This window comes from Paramormyrops kingsleyae, chromosome 4, assembly GCF_048594095.1.
Source record: "Paramormyrops kingsleyae isolate MSU_618 chromosome 4, PKINGS_0.4, whole genome shotgun sequence".
NCBI lineage: Eukaryota > Metazoa > Chordata > Actinopteri > Osteoglossiformes > Mormyridae > Paramormyrops > Paramormyrops kingsleyae.
The window spans coordinates 37547780-37560847 of NC_132800.1; the positions used below are offsets into that span (position 1 = coordinate 37547780).

A 13068-nucleotide genomic window follows, 5' to 3' on the forward strand; every position below is an offset into this window, starting at 1 on the left:
GCCACGACCTGGTAACTCCCCCGACAGCCGCCCCTCTGAAAACCCCCCTCCACGTACCCCCCTCTCGGGCGAGATGGATTCAGGGATGGAGTCGTGGATTTTGCAGTAGTAGCCCAGACCCACGATGGTGAAGCGAACCAGCGCCCCCATGTAGAGGGACAGGATGGGGATGAGCAAAGGCTCCAGGCACTCCAGGTGGCTCTGAAGGAGGATGGCCACAAATATGATCTGCGGTACGAAGAAAGGAGAGCAGATGACAAAGGGAGGGGGTGGGATTTCAGGGGATGCTGGTGTCTCGGCCAGGACCTATAATCACCGCCGTTTAAACATTCATACAGAACAAACACGCCGGTCATCGTTGGTGCGTTCGGCATTTCACCAAACACAGTCTGAACTTGGGCTGCGCTCTCAAAAAAACCTTTGCTACACTGCAACCAGAGAGCGGCTGCTGCAGATCCCAGGAGGAGAAAAGCAGAGACACTCAGGCCAGTGAGTCAGGGGAGTTAGGCGCCTCAGATGGAAAGGTGCCATTTTTATTTCCGATTCAGACTGACGCCTGCTTGGCAACATAACATTTATAGTTTGCATTAGTCACCCACAGCGGCAAAATGCACGTTACCGAACACCGGATCAAGCTGGGGGCGGCAGCGATCCTCACCTGAGCCACGACATCGGAGATGGAGGCACAGCCCACCAGGAAACTGTGCTTGTGCTTTAGGAGGATGCCAGCATGCGTCCAAGCCTGGGAGAGCAGCGAGACAGTTACTGCACACGCGGGGTCATGCACTGCAGAGATTATTATACAGCTACACAGTGGGGATTATTACATAGCTAAACCATGAGGTTCAATCAAATAGCTGCATTGTGGGGATCATTACACAGATTTTCTGATGGGATTATTCTAGTGCTATACTGCAGGGATTATTACACATACAGTGCTAGGATTATTATACTCCAGGGATTATCACACATACACTGCTAGGATTATTATACTGCAGGGATTATCACACGTACAGTACACTGCTAGGATTATTATACTGCTATACGGCAGGGATTATTACACAGCGTGTGGCTCAGTGGCTCAGTGGCTCAGCTCCCTGGGCGCCGCTACGGGTGGCTGCCCTTCACAGACAGCTTGCTCTACAAAGAGCAAGTTGAGGGAAGCGTAGAAAGAATTTCCCCACGGGGATTAATAAAAGTGTCAATTATTATTATTAGATACATTGATGGGGTTATTATAATGCTATACCGCAGGGATTATTACACAAATACATTGTTGGGGTTATTATACTGCTATACCACAGGGATTATTATACAGATACATTGTTGGGGTTATTATACTGCTATACCGCAGGGATTATTACACAGATGCATTGTTGGGGTTATTATACTGCTATACCACAGGGATTATTACACAGATAAATTGTTGGGGTTATTATACTGCTATACCAAAGGGATTATTATACAGATACATTGTTGGGGTTATTATACTGCTATACCGCAGGGATTATTACACAGATGCATTGTTGGGGTTATTATTCTGCTATACCACAGGGATTATTACACAGATAAATTGTTGGGGTTATTATACTGCTATACCACAGGGACTATTACACAGATGCATTGTTGGGGTTATTATACTGCTATGCCACAGGGATTATTACACAGATGCATTGTTGGGGTTATTATACTGCTATGCCACAGGGATTATTACACAGATAAATTGTTGGGGTTATTATACTGCTATACCAAAGGGATTATTATACAGATACATTGTTGGGGTTATTATACTACTATACCGCAGGGATTATTACACAGATGCATTGTTGGGGGTATTATACTGCTATACCACAGGGATTATTACACAGATAAATTGTTGGGGTTATTATACTGCTATACCAAAGGGATTATTATACAGATAAATTGTTGGGGTTATTATACTGCTATACCAAAGGGATTATTATACAGATACATTGTTGGGGTTATTATACTACTATACCGCAGGGATTATTACACAGATGCATTGTTGGGGTTATTATACTGCTATACCACAGGGATTATTACACAGATAAATTGTTGGGGCTATTATGCTGCTATACCACATGGATTATTATACAGATACATTGTTGGGGTTATTATACTACTATACCGCAGGGATTATTACACAGATGCATTGTTGGGGTTATTATACTGCTATACCACAGGGATTATTACACAGATAAATTGTTGGGGCTATTATACTGCTATACCACATGGATTATTATACAGATACATTGTTGGGGTTATTATACTACTATACCGCAGGGATTATTACACAGATGCATTGTTGGGGTTATTATACTGCTATACCACAGGGATTATTACACAGATAAATTGTTGGGGTTATTATACTGCTATACCACAGGGATTATTACACAGATAAATTGTTGGGGCTATTATGCTGCTATACCACATGGATTATTATACAGATACATTGTTGGGGTTATTATACTACTATACCGCAGGGATTATTACACAGATGCATTGTTGGGGTTATTATACTGCTATACCACAGGGATTATTACACAGATAAATTGTTGGGGCTATTATGCTGCTATACCACATGGATTATTATACAGATACATTGTTGGGGTTATTATACTACTATACCGCAGGGATTATTACACAGATGCATTGTTGGGGTTATTATACTGCTATACCACAGGGATTATTACACAGATAAATTGTTGGGGCTATTATACTGCTATACCACATGGATTATTATACAGATACATTGTTGGGGTTATTATACTACTATACCGCAGGGATTATTACACAGATGCATTGTTGGGGTTATTATACTGCTATACCACAGGGATTATTACACAGATAAATTGTTGGGGTTATTATACTGCTATACCACATGGATTATTATACAGATACATTGTTGGGGTTATTATACTGCTATACTGCAGCCATTATTACACAAATACACTGCTGGGAGTATTCTACTGCTACTGGAGGGATCATACTGTAAGTCCTCAGTAACTAAGGAAATGCCATGTAAAATATGTCTGAAATGAACACAAAATTAAACGGGATCGTCTGTATATGGTCAAACTTTTGAACAACTATAAAGCAAATTTTTCTGAGTAAAGGTCACATGTAGCTGGGCCTTACGAGCACTTATACCACTGAGTGTCACACACTCAGAGCCAAACCCAAAATGCATATTAATAACTCCACATATTTCACACTAAGGACATGATACCCTCAGCAGAATTTATCTGCGCTTCCTTGTTTTTCCTTAATTAAATAAGGTCATTAAAGCTGGCATCACGCCCTGCAGCGCTCCAGGCGTGGACACAGTGAGTCACCAGCACCAACAAACTAAGCTAAGGCACTACATCCTCCAAATTGTTTAAGGAGATGTACATTTCTCCAGAGGGCATTTTTTCCACATCCTTAGCTGCCTGCCTAAATGCCTGTCCCAAATCAGTCCCAGCTCTGTTCCATTCTCCTACTCTGCCCTTGGCGAAACCCATCTGGTAGTGTTCCATGGGGAAACACTAATTTGGACAGGATTAAGTCAGTGTCTGCACATTACACAACAGCTTTGTGGGTCTCCATGGAGACCTGAACGTCTTCATTTCCACGTGGCATCCTATTGCGCTTCAGGTTTCGGCCCATAGGGGGGGCACTCACCATTGCGTCCAGCAGCGGGAAGCACGACAGGTATAGGAAGGCTTTCCTGGTCTTGCTCCCTACGGAGTCCTCCACGTGGTGAAGCTTGTTGATGATGTAATAGCCCAGGTCTGTAAATGCTAGAAGGAAGAGAGGAGGAGATAAACTGAACACCGTGGGCCATGGCAGCCCCCTCCCCAGCATTGCTGAGAACACAATCGGAGAGTGGAAAGGGTTAGCAAACTGAAGTTAGCGTAGCACGGCTCCTCTTCTCAGCACCAGCGTCGATAACATCAGCCTTGAAAACCCTCCCCGAGACAGTAAGACGACCTCCCTTCACCCAAACACAGCCAGTGAAGGGCACAGCTTTGAACAATTTTAACAGTCATAAAACTGCCTGGTCGAGAGAGCCTGGACATTTGACCTGGAGCAAAAATGCCTGTGGTCTGGATGAAGCACATTCCATCTAGAAGATAACTATCATCTCCATATCTGATGTCCTCCTGGTGTCCAGCCCTCTGCATGGTGCAGAGTTGCCTCAGTGAATCTAGCTAAGGAGGATCTGCTCTTTTGGGGGGGGGGGGTCCCAGCTACCCCCACCCACGACTGTGACTTTGAGATAAACAGGGTGTTCTAACGAGCTTTCAGAAAGAAAGAAAAAAAAGCCAGTGTCGTATCAACCCACCAAGCAGGCTGTGCCGAGCAGGGAGCCTGATGAAGTACTGGACACAGCAAGCCTTTGCTACGGCTCATTTCCTGGTTTTGGACCAGGTTTTAAACGCAGCGAGGCCGACCCAAACTGGCGTACGTGTGGGACGCTCTCCTGAATGCGCATGCACCAGGCAAGCATACTAAATGTTAACTAAATGTTAGCACAAAACAAGCGGCAGACAAACAAACGCGAACACCATCCACCCATTTAGCTACTGTATCAAAACGAACTTACAGGTGGCCCCGTAACTGGCCACGCCGCCCACGTAGTATAGAATTGAAACAATGTGTTGAGTGTCCTCCTGATACTGTAATGAAGTTGTAATTGTTCGACATCATTATTCACAGTTTGGTGGAGTCCCTCCAACTCCACCTAGCAGACATACATATGAGGTGATTGAAGTGTGGATTAATTCTGATCGTGTGTGAATTAATCATCCTGAGATTCAAATACGTCGTCCATGATTCACCTATAATATCATTGTATTAAGGGTAAAAAACTACATAGCGTGGTTTTTTCCCCCTGTTTTCTTTCTGCTCACTTGTATAACTTGTTCTTCACAAATGACGGGTTTCAGAGTATCTTATGCGAAAGAATCCTTGTTTTGGAATGCTTACTGTATCCAAGGACGCTTACCAAGTGTCCCTGGGTTTCGGAGGGGGTCACCCAGTATGTTTTGCACACCATTGGTCGGTATATGAGACACCTGCCTTGTCTTCTCTTTTGAAGAGTCTTCAGAAGAGAAGAGAAAGCTCTGCTCATTCCAGGAAGAGGGGAAAGCATTGCCCAAGGATACTTATCTAACTATCTTTGATTGAAACCGCACCTAGTGGTCAGTGTGTGTAGGACGCTCACCCCATCCTCAGGAAGAGGGGAAAGCATTGCCCAAGGATACTTATCTAACTATCTTTGATTGAAACCGCACCTAGTGGTCAGTGTGTGTAGGACGCTCACCTCATCCTCAGGAAGAGGGGAAAGCATTGCCCAAGGATACTTATCTAACTATCTTTGATTGAAACCGCACCTAGTGGTCAGTGTGTGTAGGACGCTCACCCCATCCTCAGGAAGAGGGGAAAGCATTGCCCAAGGATACCTGTCTAACTATCTTTGATTGAAACCGCACCTAGTGGTCAGTGTGTGTAGGACGCTCACCCCATCCTCAGGAGGAGGGGGGGGGGGGCGCATTGATTATACAAACCTGTCTTATCACTTCTGATTGAAGCTGCAAGCTGCTTACCCGGACAATAATTGGAAATTAGACAACACATTGCCTGAGGGGAGGGGTGAGCCTGGCCAGCTTGTCTCCTGCTCGCACGCGGTGCCTAAATTTAGTATAAAGGAAGGAGGAGATCCCAGTACTGACCGGAGCTCAGCCGTGGGATAGAGCGTGCATCGCCCGGCACTTTCTCGGGACTCACGTGTTGGTCTCCTGCCAGGACTGAAACGGGCTCCCCAGTCTAAGAGTGAGGGTAGGTGATGACGGCACGTCCGAGTGTGAATAGCCTTGCAGTTTCAATGTGTTGATTCAATCAATTATCACAATAACTATAATATCAATTTGCACTTTCTATATGTATGCATGTTTTTGTTGTCACTTTTTTATATATGCCTATAATCTCTTGTATTGGCGGTTTGATTATTGTTTATGATTTATAATACCATTGGATATCACTTGTGATATGGAATTATTTTGCGTTGCCTTTGATCCAATATTTTGGTATTGATTTTAATGCAAGGTTATTTTGTATTACTTGTAATAAAGCATTTTTAGTAGTGAACCTAAGTGTGCCTGTTTGTTCCTTTGAAAGCCCTATATCCCCCTCACATCATCTTAAAACAGCTACGTACGCAGAAATCAGCACTCTTCCGTAAAGTTTTTTTTCGCTGAATTTCCGACGCAGCCGCTTGTAACGACGCCACACGCATCTGGTCGTATTCAGGATTATTCTGCTAAACGGGCTAATCTGATGCCCAGCTGTTGGAGGACAGCCAATGAATGGGGGTGTTTGACTAAGAAAGCATCGTCCTTGGCAGCAATTAAACCAAGCCATTAAAACAAACCCAGTGAGACATCATAAAAATTAAACACCATATAAATGGATAAGTTAAACAACTCCCCCCCTCCCACCCCCCCATGGGTGGTCACATGGGCATCACCAGGAAGCGACGGCGGGGGGGGGGGGGGGGGGGGTCCACAGACAACAGCTCACCTATGAGAGTGTGGAAGATAATGGCCACGGCTCCGGCCACGACCATGCAGAGGACGGCTTTGGTTCGGTCGCGCTTGCTGTTCACGAACACCAGGCCCACGTTCTTGAAATCACTCATCGGCCCCGTGAAGAACTTCATGAGGGAGTAGGCCAGGCCATAGCTGGCTAACATCTCCACAGCGTCCACTCTGACCGAAGCGATACCCCTGTTCAAAGCCTGGAAGGGGGGGGGGGGCTGTTAGTTGATCATTGTAAGACATTTTAAGTGGCTTTTTTTTAAAGGTCATTAAAGACAACTTCCATCCATCCATCCATCCATTCATCCACCAATTACCTATCCTGGGCGGGGTCATGGGGGGGGCCTGCATCTCAACCCAGGTAAGGGGGGCACAAGTCTGGGGTACACCGCTCAGGAGAGCAGTCCACCGCAGGGCACAGGGCACATAAGCGTCAATAAGCCCAGCTGAGTAACCTTAATCTTGCCATATTTATCATTTACTAAAGAATTGAACGCCTTTCATGTCCATAGAAACAAAAAAAAAATACACCTGGGCATGTTGAATACCAGGCGATTCCCTGCTGGGCTATCGGGTATGTGAGCCAGCAGACCCAATCCCCCCCCCAGTCTGTCCTCACTATATTTGTGGGCTGTGGAGGACCACAAAGTTCAGGCCTGATTTATAATCCCAGTGCAGCCCTGACAAATTAAGAAAAAAAAAAAACAAATGAAGCAACACCAGAAGAAGGGTGGGTAAGTGCATGTGTACCCTGGTAAAAGCGGTCAGTCAGCCTCAGTCAGATGCCAGACATTACTGCATAAGTACCCCAGGGAAAGCGCGAGAAGCAGCACCCCCTCCCACCACTGGGGGTGCCGTTTGTAAATTAAGAGCAGAAGCTGCACTGCTCATACCCTGCCATCAAGGTCCTGCACGCCACCTGCACCGGAGCCCCCTGAGCTTGGGTCCTACGGAGCCACAATTTGTGTTGTGCACTTTAAGCTGTCAGGGGGCTTGCGATGTCCCCAAGAAGCAAGCACTCAATGAGAGCAGTGAAATGCCCCCAGCAGCAAGATCCCCCCCTTCCCTTGGACCACGATGACCATGGCTATTTAAAGCTCTCCGCCTGGCAGTTATGTAAGTGCAATCCTGCTTCCTCCCCCCCATGTGACTAAACAGGTGTCAGACTGGCAAGTGGTGCGAGACACCCCCAAATAAGCAGGGAGACACAGCGTGCCAGGGGCAGAGAGGGGCATCAGCGTGTAGGGTTCATGCCTCCTCTCTCTACCATCATCCAATAGGACACTCAGCAGCTGCCCCGCCCATGTACACAGCCCACCCCCACAGGAATGTCCCTGTATGAGTACACAGTGACCCCACAGCGTTTCCTGTGGTTGGGCACAGGAGGACCGAAAGGTGACCCAGCTAGTGACACAGTGAAATAGGTACAGGCTGCTTGCACTAGATGTATCTCTGGGGCTTTACGGAGCTCCTCCACACCGGCAACACCGACTGGTGTTAAAGCATGAATAAATGGATTTTAAAAAGCAGCCGCTGAAGCAGAGCAGATACCTGATCACACCCAGTGACCTAATCAGAGGGAATCCACGGACTGCACAGACATGGAAACAACTAGCCGTTTTTTCCTTCCTATTTATTTCTGGTCTGGAAGTTCTAACCGTACACATTTCCATTCTGTTCCTTTTTGTTTACTTTTTCCAAGCTTAGTGAGATGGGGGGGAAACCAAGTCGCGCTAATTAATGCAAGTTAAAATAATTCTGCGCAAGCAGATGAGATGAGGACAGAAGATAAACACCTGACCTCAGGTAAACTCTTACTATGGAGGAGACCCCCCAATAAAAAGAGAAAAAAAAGAAAAACGTTCGCCACTTTAAACATTAAGTGAGCAACAGGACAATGGAGAACAGAAGTGAGAGTCAATAATAAAAGCAGTTACTGTGTTATACGGCAGAGGCGGAGAATTACATTCACATTTCGGGCTCCTTTACGTCAGACCCATCCTGTTGCAGACTCATTCTGCGCCCACCCTATCCACGGCAGCCTGACAGTACCCTGGTGTACTGACGGCCAAGTGTCCCTTATATCCAACAGAAAAATACATAATTGCTGCGTAACCAGTATATCTGACTATTTGGGACATGAAGTAGGCGGACGCTCAATTAGGCGCATTTTCTTTCGGCGCCGCGCGTCGCTGCGGCGTCTTTTCCAGTGTGCGGATGCCCCGAAGGACCCGGCAGACTTTGCTCTAACTTTACGGGAAACATTTATAATCATAAGACTTTACTCGAACTGTGACAACATGCCTTTATAATCGGCAGACGTTAAAACAAAGTGGCGGGATACTAGAGCGCCTTCTGAACTAAAGAGACTTTATCCCCTGCATAGCGCGTTGCAGACGGCAACGTAATTATTAACGCTGTGTCGCAGATTTTCCTTTTTCCGCAGACCACATGAACAAGGGAGAAAAAAAGTAAGTCCTTCCTTAAAAATTCAAATGATCCCTTAATTGGTCCTTAGTCACACATTATAAATACAGCAAAGTTCAAATCAAAAGCAACCTCCTACCAAAAAAATGATGTCCCCAAAATAATTAAAAAGTGGGTCAAGATACAATTTAATGATTCGATGACAGCTACATAAATACAAATTAAAACATTCGTTCGCACTGAAGGTAATATTTTCTTATGTGTGAGTTTTGTTATCTCCAGTACGATACCTATAAGACACAGTAATTCAGTCTCAAGCATCTGACTGCACAATTCTGCGCTCGGACATTTAAGGAGTTTCTTTGCGGGCGGTAAAAGATGCCCTTTCGTGATTAGGCATTTCATGCATGTCACTGTTACAATAACAGTTATAAAATAATAACCCGAACAAAAACAATCGGGTCCGATCAGCCACGCTGCTCAGACACCTATAAACCGGGCTGGCCGTAGCGATATAAATGAGGTGCCCGGCGTAAAATCAGCCCATCTCTTAGCGCGAGATCATTCCGGCGATGTTCACTGGTATTGCTCCTTACACCACAGCCTTTCCCACAGTAGTCCTCAGACAGACCCACACGCAGGTGCTGTAACGGGGGTCCGTCTTACCAAATTCCCATCTGCCAGTGCCGTTTTAGTCACGGTCATCACGCACCGGGAGCTATCACAAACAGGTGCCATAGCCAGCAACCCGGGGGAGGCTTACGGCATCGGTAACGCATGCGTCCGCAATGACAAACGAAAAGGAGGAAAGGACTTGCCTGTTCCCCGAGGTCGATGGCGATGTTGGTGATGGCCAGGGGAACCAGGAAGCGGATGAGGGGCCAGTAATGTGTCAGCGCAGGAAACTGGACCATGGTGCCTGCCGGAGGAGAGCACTTCGTGCATCTGCTGCCGGGGAGCGCTGGGCAGGGAAGGAAGGAGCGGCTCGCCGTTTTCTAGCAGAAATCCGTCAGGATCGGGTCCGTCCCAGCCCTCCTACACAAAAACAGCTGCGGAAACAGCGGCGGGCCGCGGGGGAGAAAGAGGAGGATCACCACAAATTTCTGCAGCCGGCTTCTCCATTGTTCATCCATCAGCAGCGAGAAAAAGAGACGCATAGAATGAGAGCAAGAGCCCCATTAGGGTGCATTGGTATGGTCCCCATTCCGGATATATCTATGCCGTACAAATGACACGAGTCTGGGGAGGGGGGCACTTTGCTAGCTATTTCGCAGAAGGCCGATCCACGGTCGTCTGCACTTTAATTACCATCCTCCCCTCAGCACATGGGGGGGTCGACGATTTATAAGCCCTCCTCTCCGGGACGTCAGCGGGGCCGAGGGGGCGTCACCGGGCTGATCGCCCCGATTTCAAAGGCTACTATCCTGGCACAGCACAGCATGCATTGCTCAGCCTCCGTATCTCTAAACAGATCCTGCGTATAGCACGCACTTCAAATGCAGGATAAATAAATAAAAGGAGAAAACAAAAGGTTTAATAAATTATTTACCCAAATGCGGTTTCAATTTGCATTTCCGTTTAAAAGCCGCGATTTGCAATGAAGGACAGGTGACACCCGCACTGCCTTAGGTCAGCCCTATTCGCTTAATATTATTTTGTCCCGGATCTCCATACATGGACACTCACCTTGTTACTCGGGCAAAGTTACAACGCGACCTTCACGGCGTCAGTAGGAAACAGAAGAAATATTCCCAATAACAAATTTGTTCCGAAAAATAAATTTATTCTCATTTACGCGGGTACTTAAAGTGCAAAGTGACGAATTGTCATATGACTTGCTCGTCACATGACAGAGTCGCTGAACTCTCAATATAGCAGGTAAGATTATAGTAATTAAAGTAATGACTCGATTTGCTCCGCTTTGTCAGTCCAATAGGTGACAGCTAACAACTGAACCCCGCAGGCTGTGCGCTCAAGTTGAGCGCAGAAACTGCGCTGACGCAGTGACGGTAAATCATTCAGCCGGAAGGGGTCCATCTCCGTTCATAATCCGCAAGCATTGGCTGTTTAATTATTTCAATGAGAATTAAATGCTGGAAATAATTAAGTTTTCGCGGGTCCACCCTCGAAGGCAAATCTGATAATTCTCGGTCATTCTGCATTCCTCCAGTAATCCTTTTTCACCAACACAGAACGGCGTAGGATCTACTGGGATGATGGATCTGGTCAGAGATGGGATTAGGATCCATGATTCAGAGAATGGTCTTTCCAGCCAGCAGCCTCAGAGCAATTCGGTTAACAGGCTAATTAGGCGCCTGGATTCAGCTATTCAAAGGGAACAAAAGAAACGGCTGATTCCTATGTCACTCATAACTCTCCATATTGACACTGACGTGACTGTATTTAGTCTTTATAATGAAAAGGAAAACCGTTTTTAGCATATCGTTTTCCAGCTATGGAAAAACCTCTCTGTGCCTTCGGAAACAATACCGCACAAGTCTGCCATGTGCCCGGCGGAGACGTCACTGCATGCCACAGGCTGGTGGGCGCTGAGGTCGTTCATATCTGTCCTACGGCCTGGCCCAACCTACCTATATTTTCTGTGGCTGGCAGCTGCTGTGGCTTTGTGATACTGACCTCTCCTGGTTTGTGCAAGTAATATATATTAAGGATGTATTCAAGTTTAGCGATTTAACTTCAGTGGTTGTATTGTTGCAGCGTTTTCTATTTATGTTATGGCTTTTGAAAAAAAAAAAAACTACTGTAATAAGCTGTCTTTTTAGGCCAAGAGGCATAAATCATGCCTAGATGTCAAAATCTGAATAAATAAACATTAAGCTTTTGGCTGGAGTTTTATGCTGTTCCTCCGTTTTTTTGTACTATGCCTTCTTGTGGATATAACACACATTTAAATAGCAAGCAGTTTGTTTTATGGACGGCGATAAAGGTGTAGATTTGCCGCTTGAACTAAGTGTAAAACACATTCTAATCTAACGTAAGGATACTATTAGAAATTCACAAATTACGCAGAACAGACACAGCTAAATGGATCAAATGATAGGTCATCCTTGAAGAAGAAAAAACACAACAACACTGCAGACCTTACAGATGAAATACGTCTCAGATGCACCTGCTGCATTATGGGACAATCAGGCCCTCAGTGAGTCAAATCCAAAAACAAGAGCTCTAGACTAGTTTCCCTCCTATTGCCTCAAAGCAATGATAAAATAAAGCAGATTATACGAAACAGTTTAATTACATGACAAAGAAAATCCATTTGTTGCACTTTGTAGTAAGTAATTTTTCACTGGATGACACAGATAATTACTGCTCGGCAAATAAACAAGTATTCTGAATTACGTCTTAATGACGTACATGTTAGAGACATAAAATCACAGCTCCTGCTGTTCACCATATAAACTAAGCTGTTTGAAGTAAAATAGTGACTATTTGTGCTGTTTCGAGAGCTAAAGGTGTCCCCTAGTGTACAGTTCTGGTATTGCTTCTGGAAACCCTCCTGGAAGCATTAGGAAGACTGTGCGTCACACACACCAGAGTTTCCTGAGCACAAAACAAGCATACGCCGAACAACCATAATATTAAAACCACGATATTGTGCAAGTCGCCCTCATCCCTCCAGAGCAGCTCTGAGCCATCGGGGCATGGACTCCAGAAGACCACGGAAAGTGTCCTGTGGTATCTGGCACCAAAAAATGAGCAGCAGATCTGATTATGCCCTGTAAGTCGCAAGGTGGTACCTCCAAGGACCGGACTTGATTTTGTCCATCACATCCCATAGATGCTTGATCGGATTGAGATCTGGGGAAGTTGTTAGCCCTCAAAGCATTCCTGAATAATTTTTGCAGTGTAGCAGTGTGCATTATAAAGGGGTGTACTTGGTCTGCAATAATGTTTAGGTAGGTGGTAGGTGTCAAAGTAACATCCACATGAAGGCCAGGACCCAAGGTTTCCCAGCAGAACATTGCCCAGAGCATCACGCTGCCTGTCGCCCTGCCTTCTTCCTGTAGTGCATCCTGGT

The 13068-nt window shown here is 45.8% G+C and overlaps 1 protein-coding gene across 4 annotated transcripts in view; it reads right to left on the minus strand.

Moving 5' to 3' along the window:
* The window catches only part of ankhb (ANKH inorganic pyrophosphate transport regulator b), a 48023-nt gene that overhangs the window by 9896 nt on the left and 25059 nt on the right, over nucleotides 1-13068 (minus strand). The window contains exons 1-6 of one of the 4 annotated variants that reach the window (XM_072711269.1): nucleotides 10716-10856; nucleotides 9848-10078; nucleotides 6586-6802; nucleotides 3685-3803; nucleotides 659-742; nucleotides 58-228 (exon numbers count right to left, since the gene is read on the minus strand). In XM_072711269.1, the coding sequence (XP_072567370.1) occupies nucleotides 58-228; nucleotides 659-742; nucleotides 3685-3803; nucleotides 6586-6802; nucleotides 9848-9943 (687 nt within the window). In that variant the 5' untranslated portion in view covers nucleotides 9944-10078; nucleotides 10716-10856. Of the gene's footprint in view, nucleotides 1-57; nucleotides 229-658; nucleotides 743-3684; nucleotides 3804-6585; nucleotides 6803-9847; nucleotides 10349-10578; nucleotides 10666-10715; nucleotides 10857-13068 lie in introns of those variants that run through there. The other 3 variants (XM_072711270.1, XM_072711268.1, XM_072711271.1) reach the window with 3 other exon arrangements.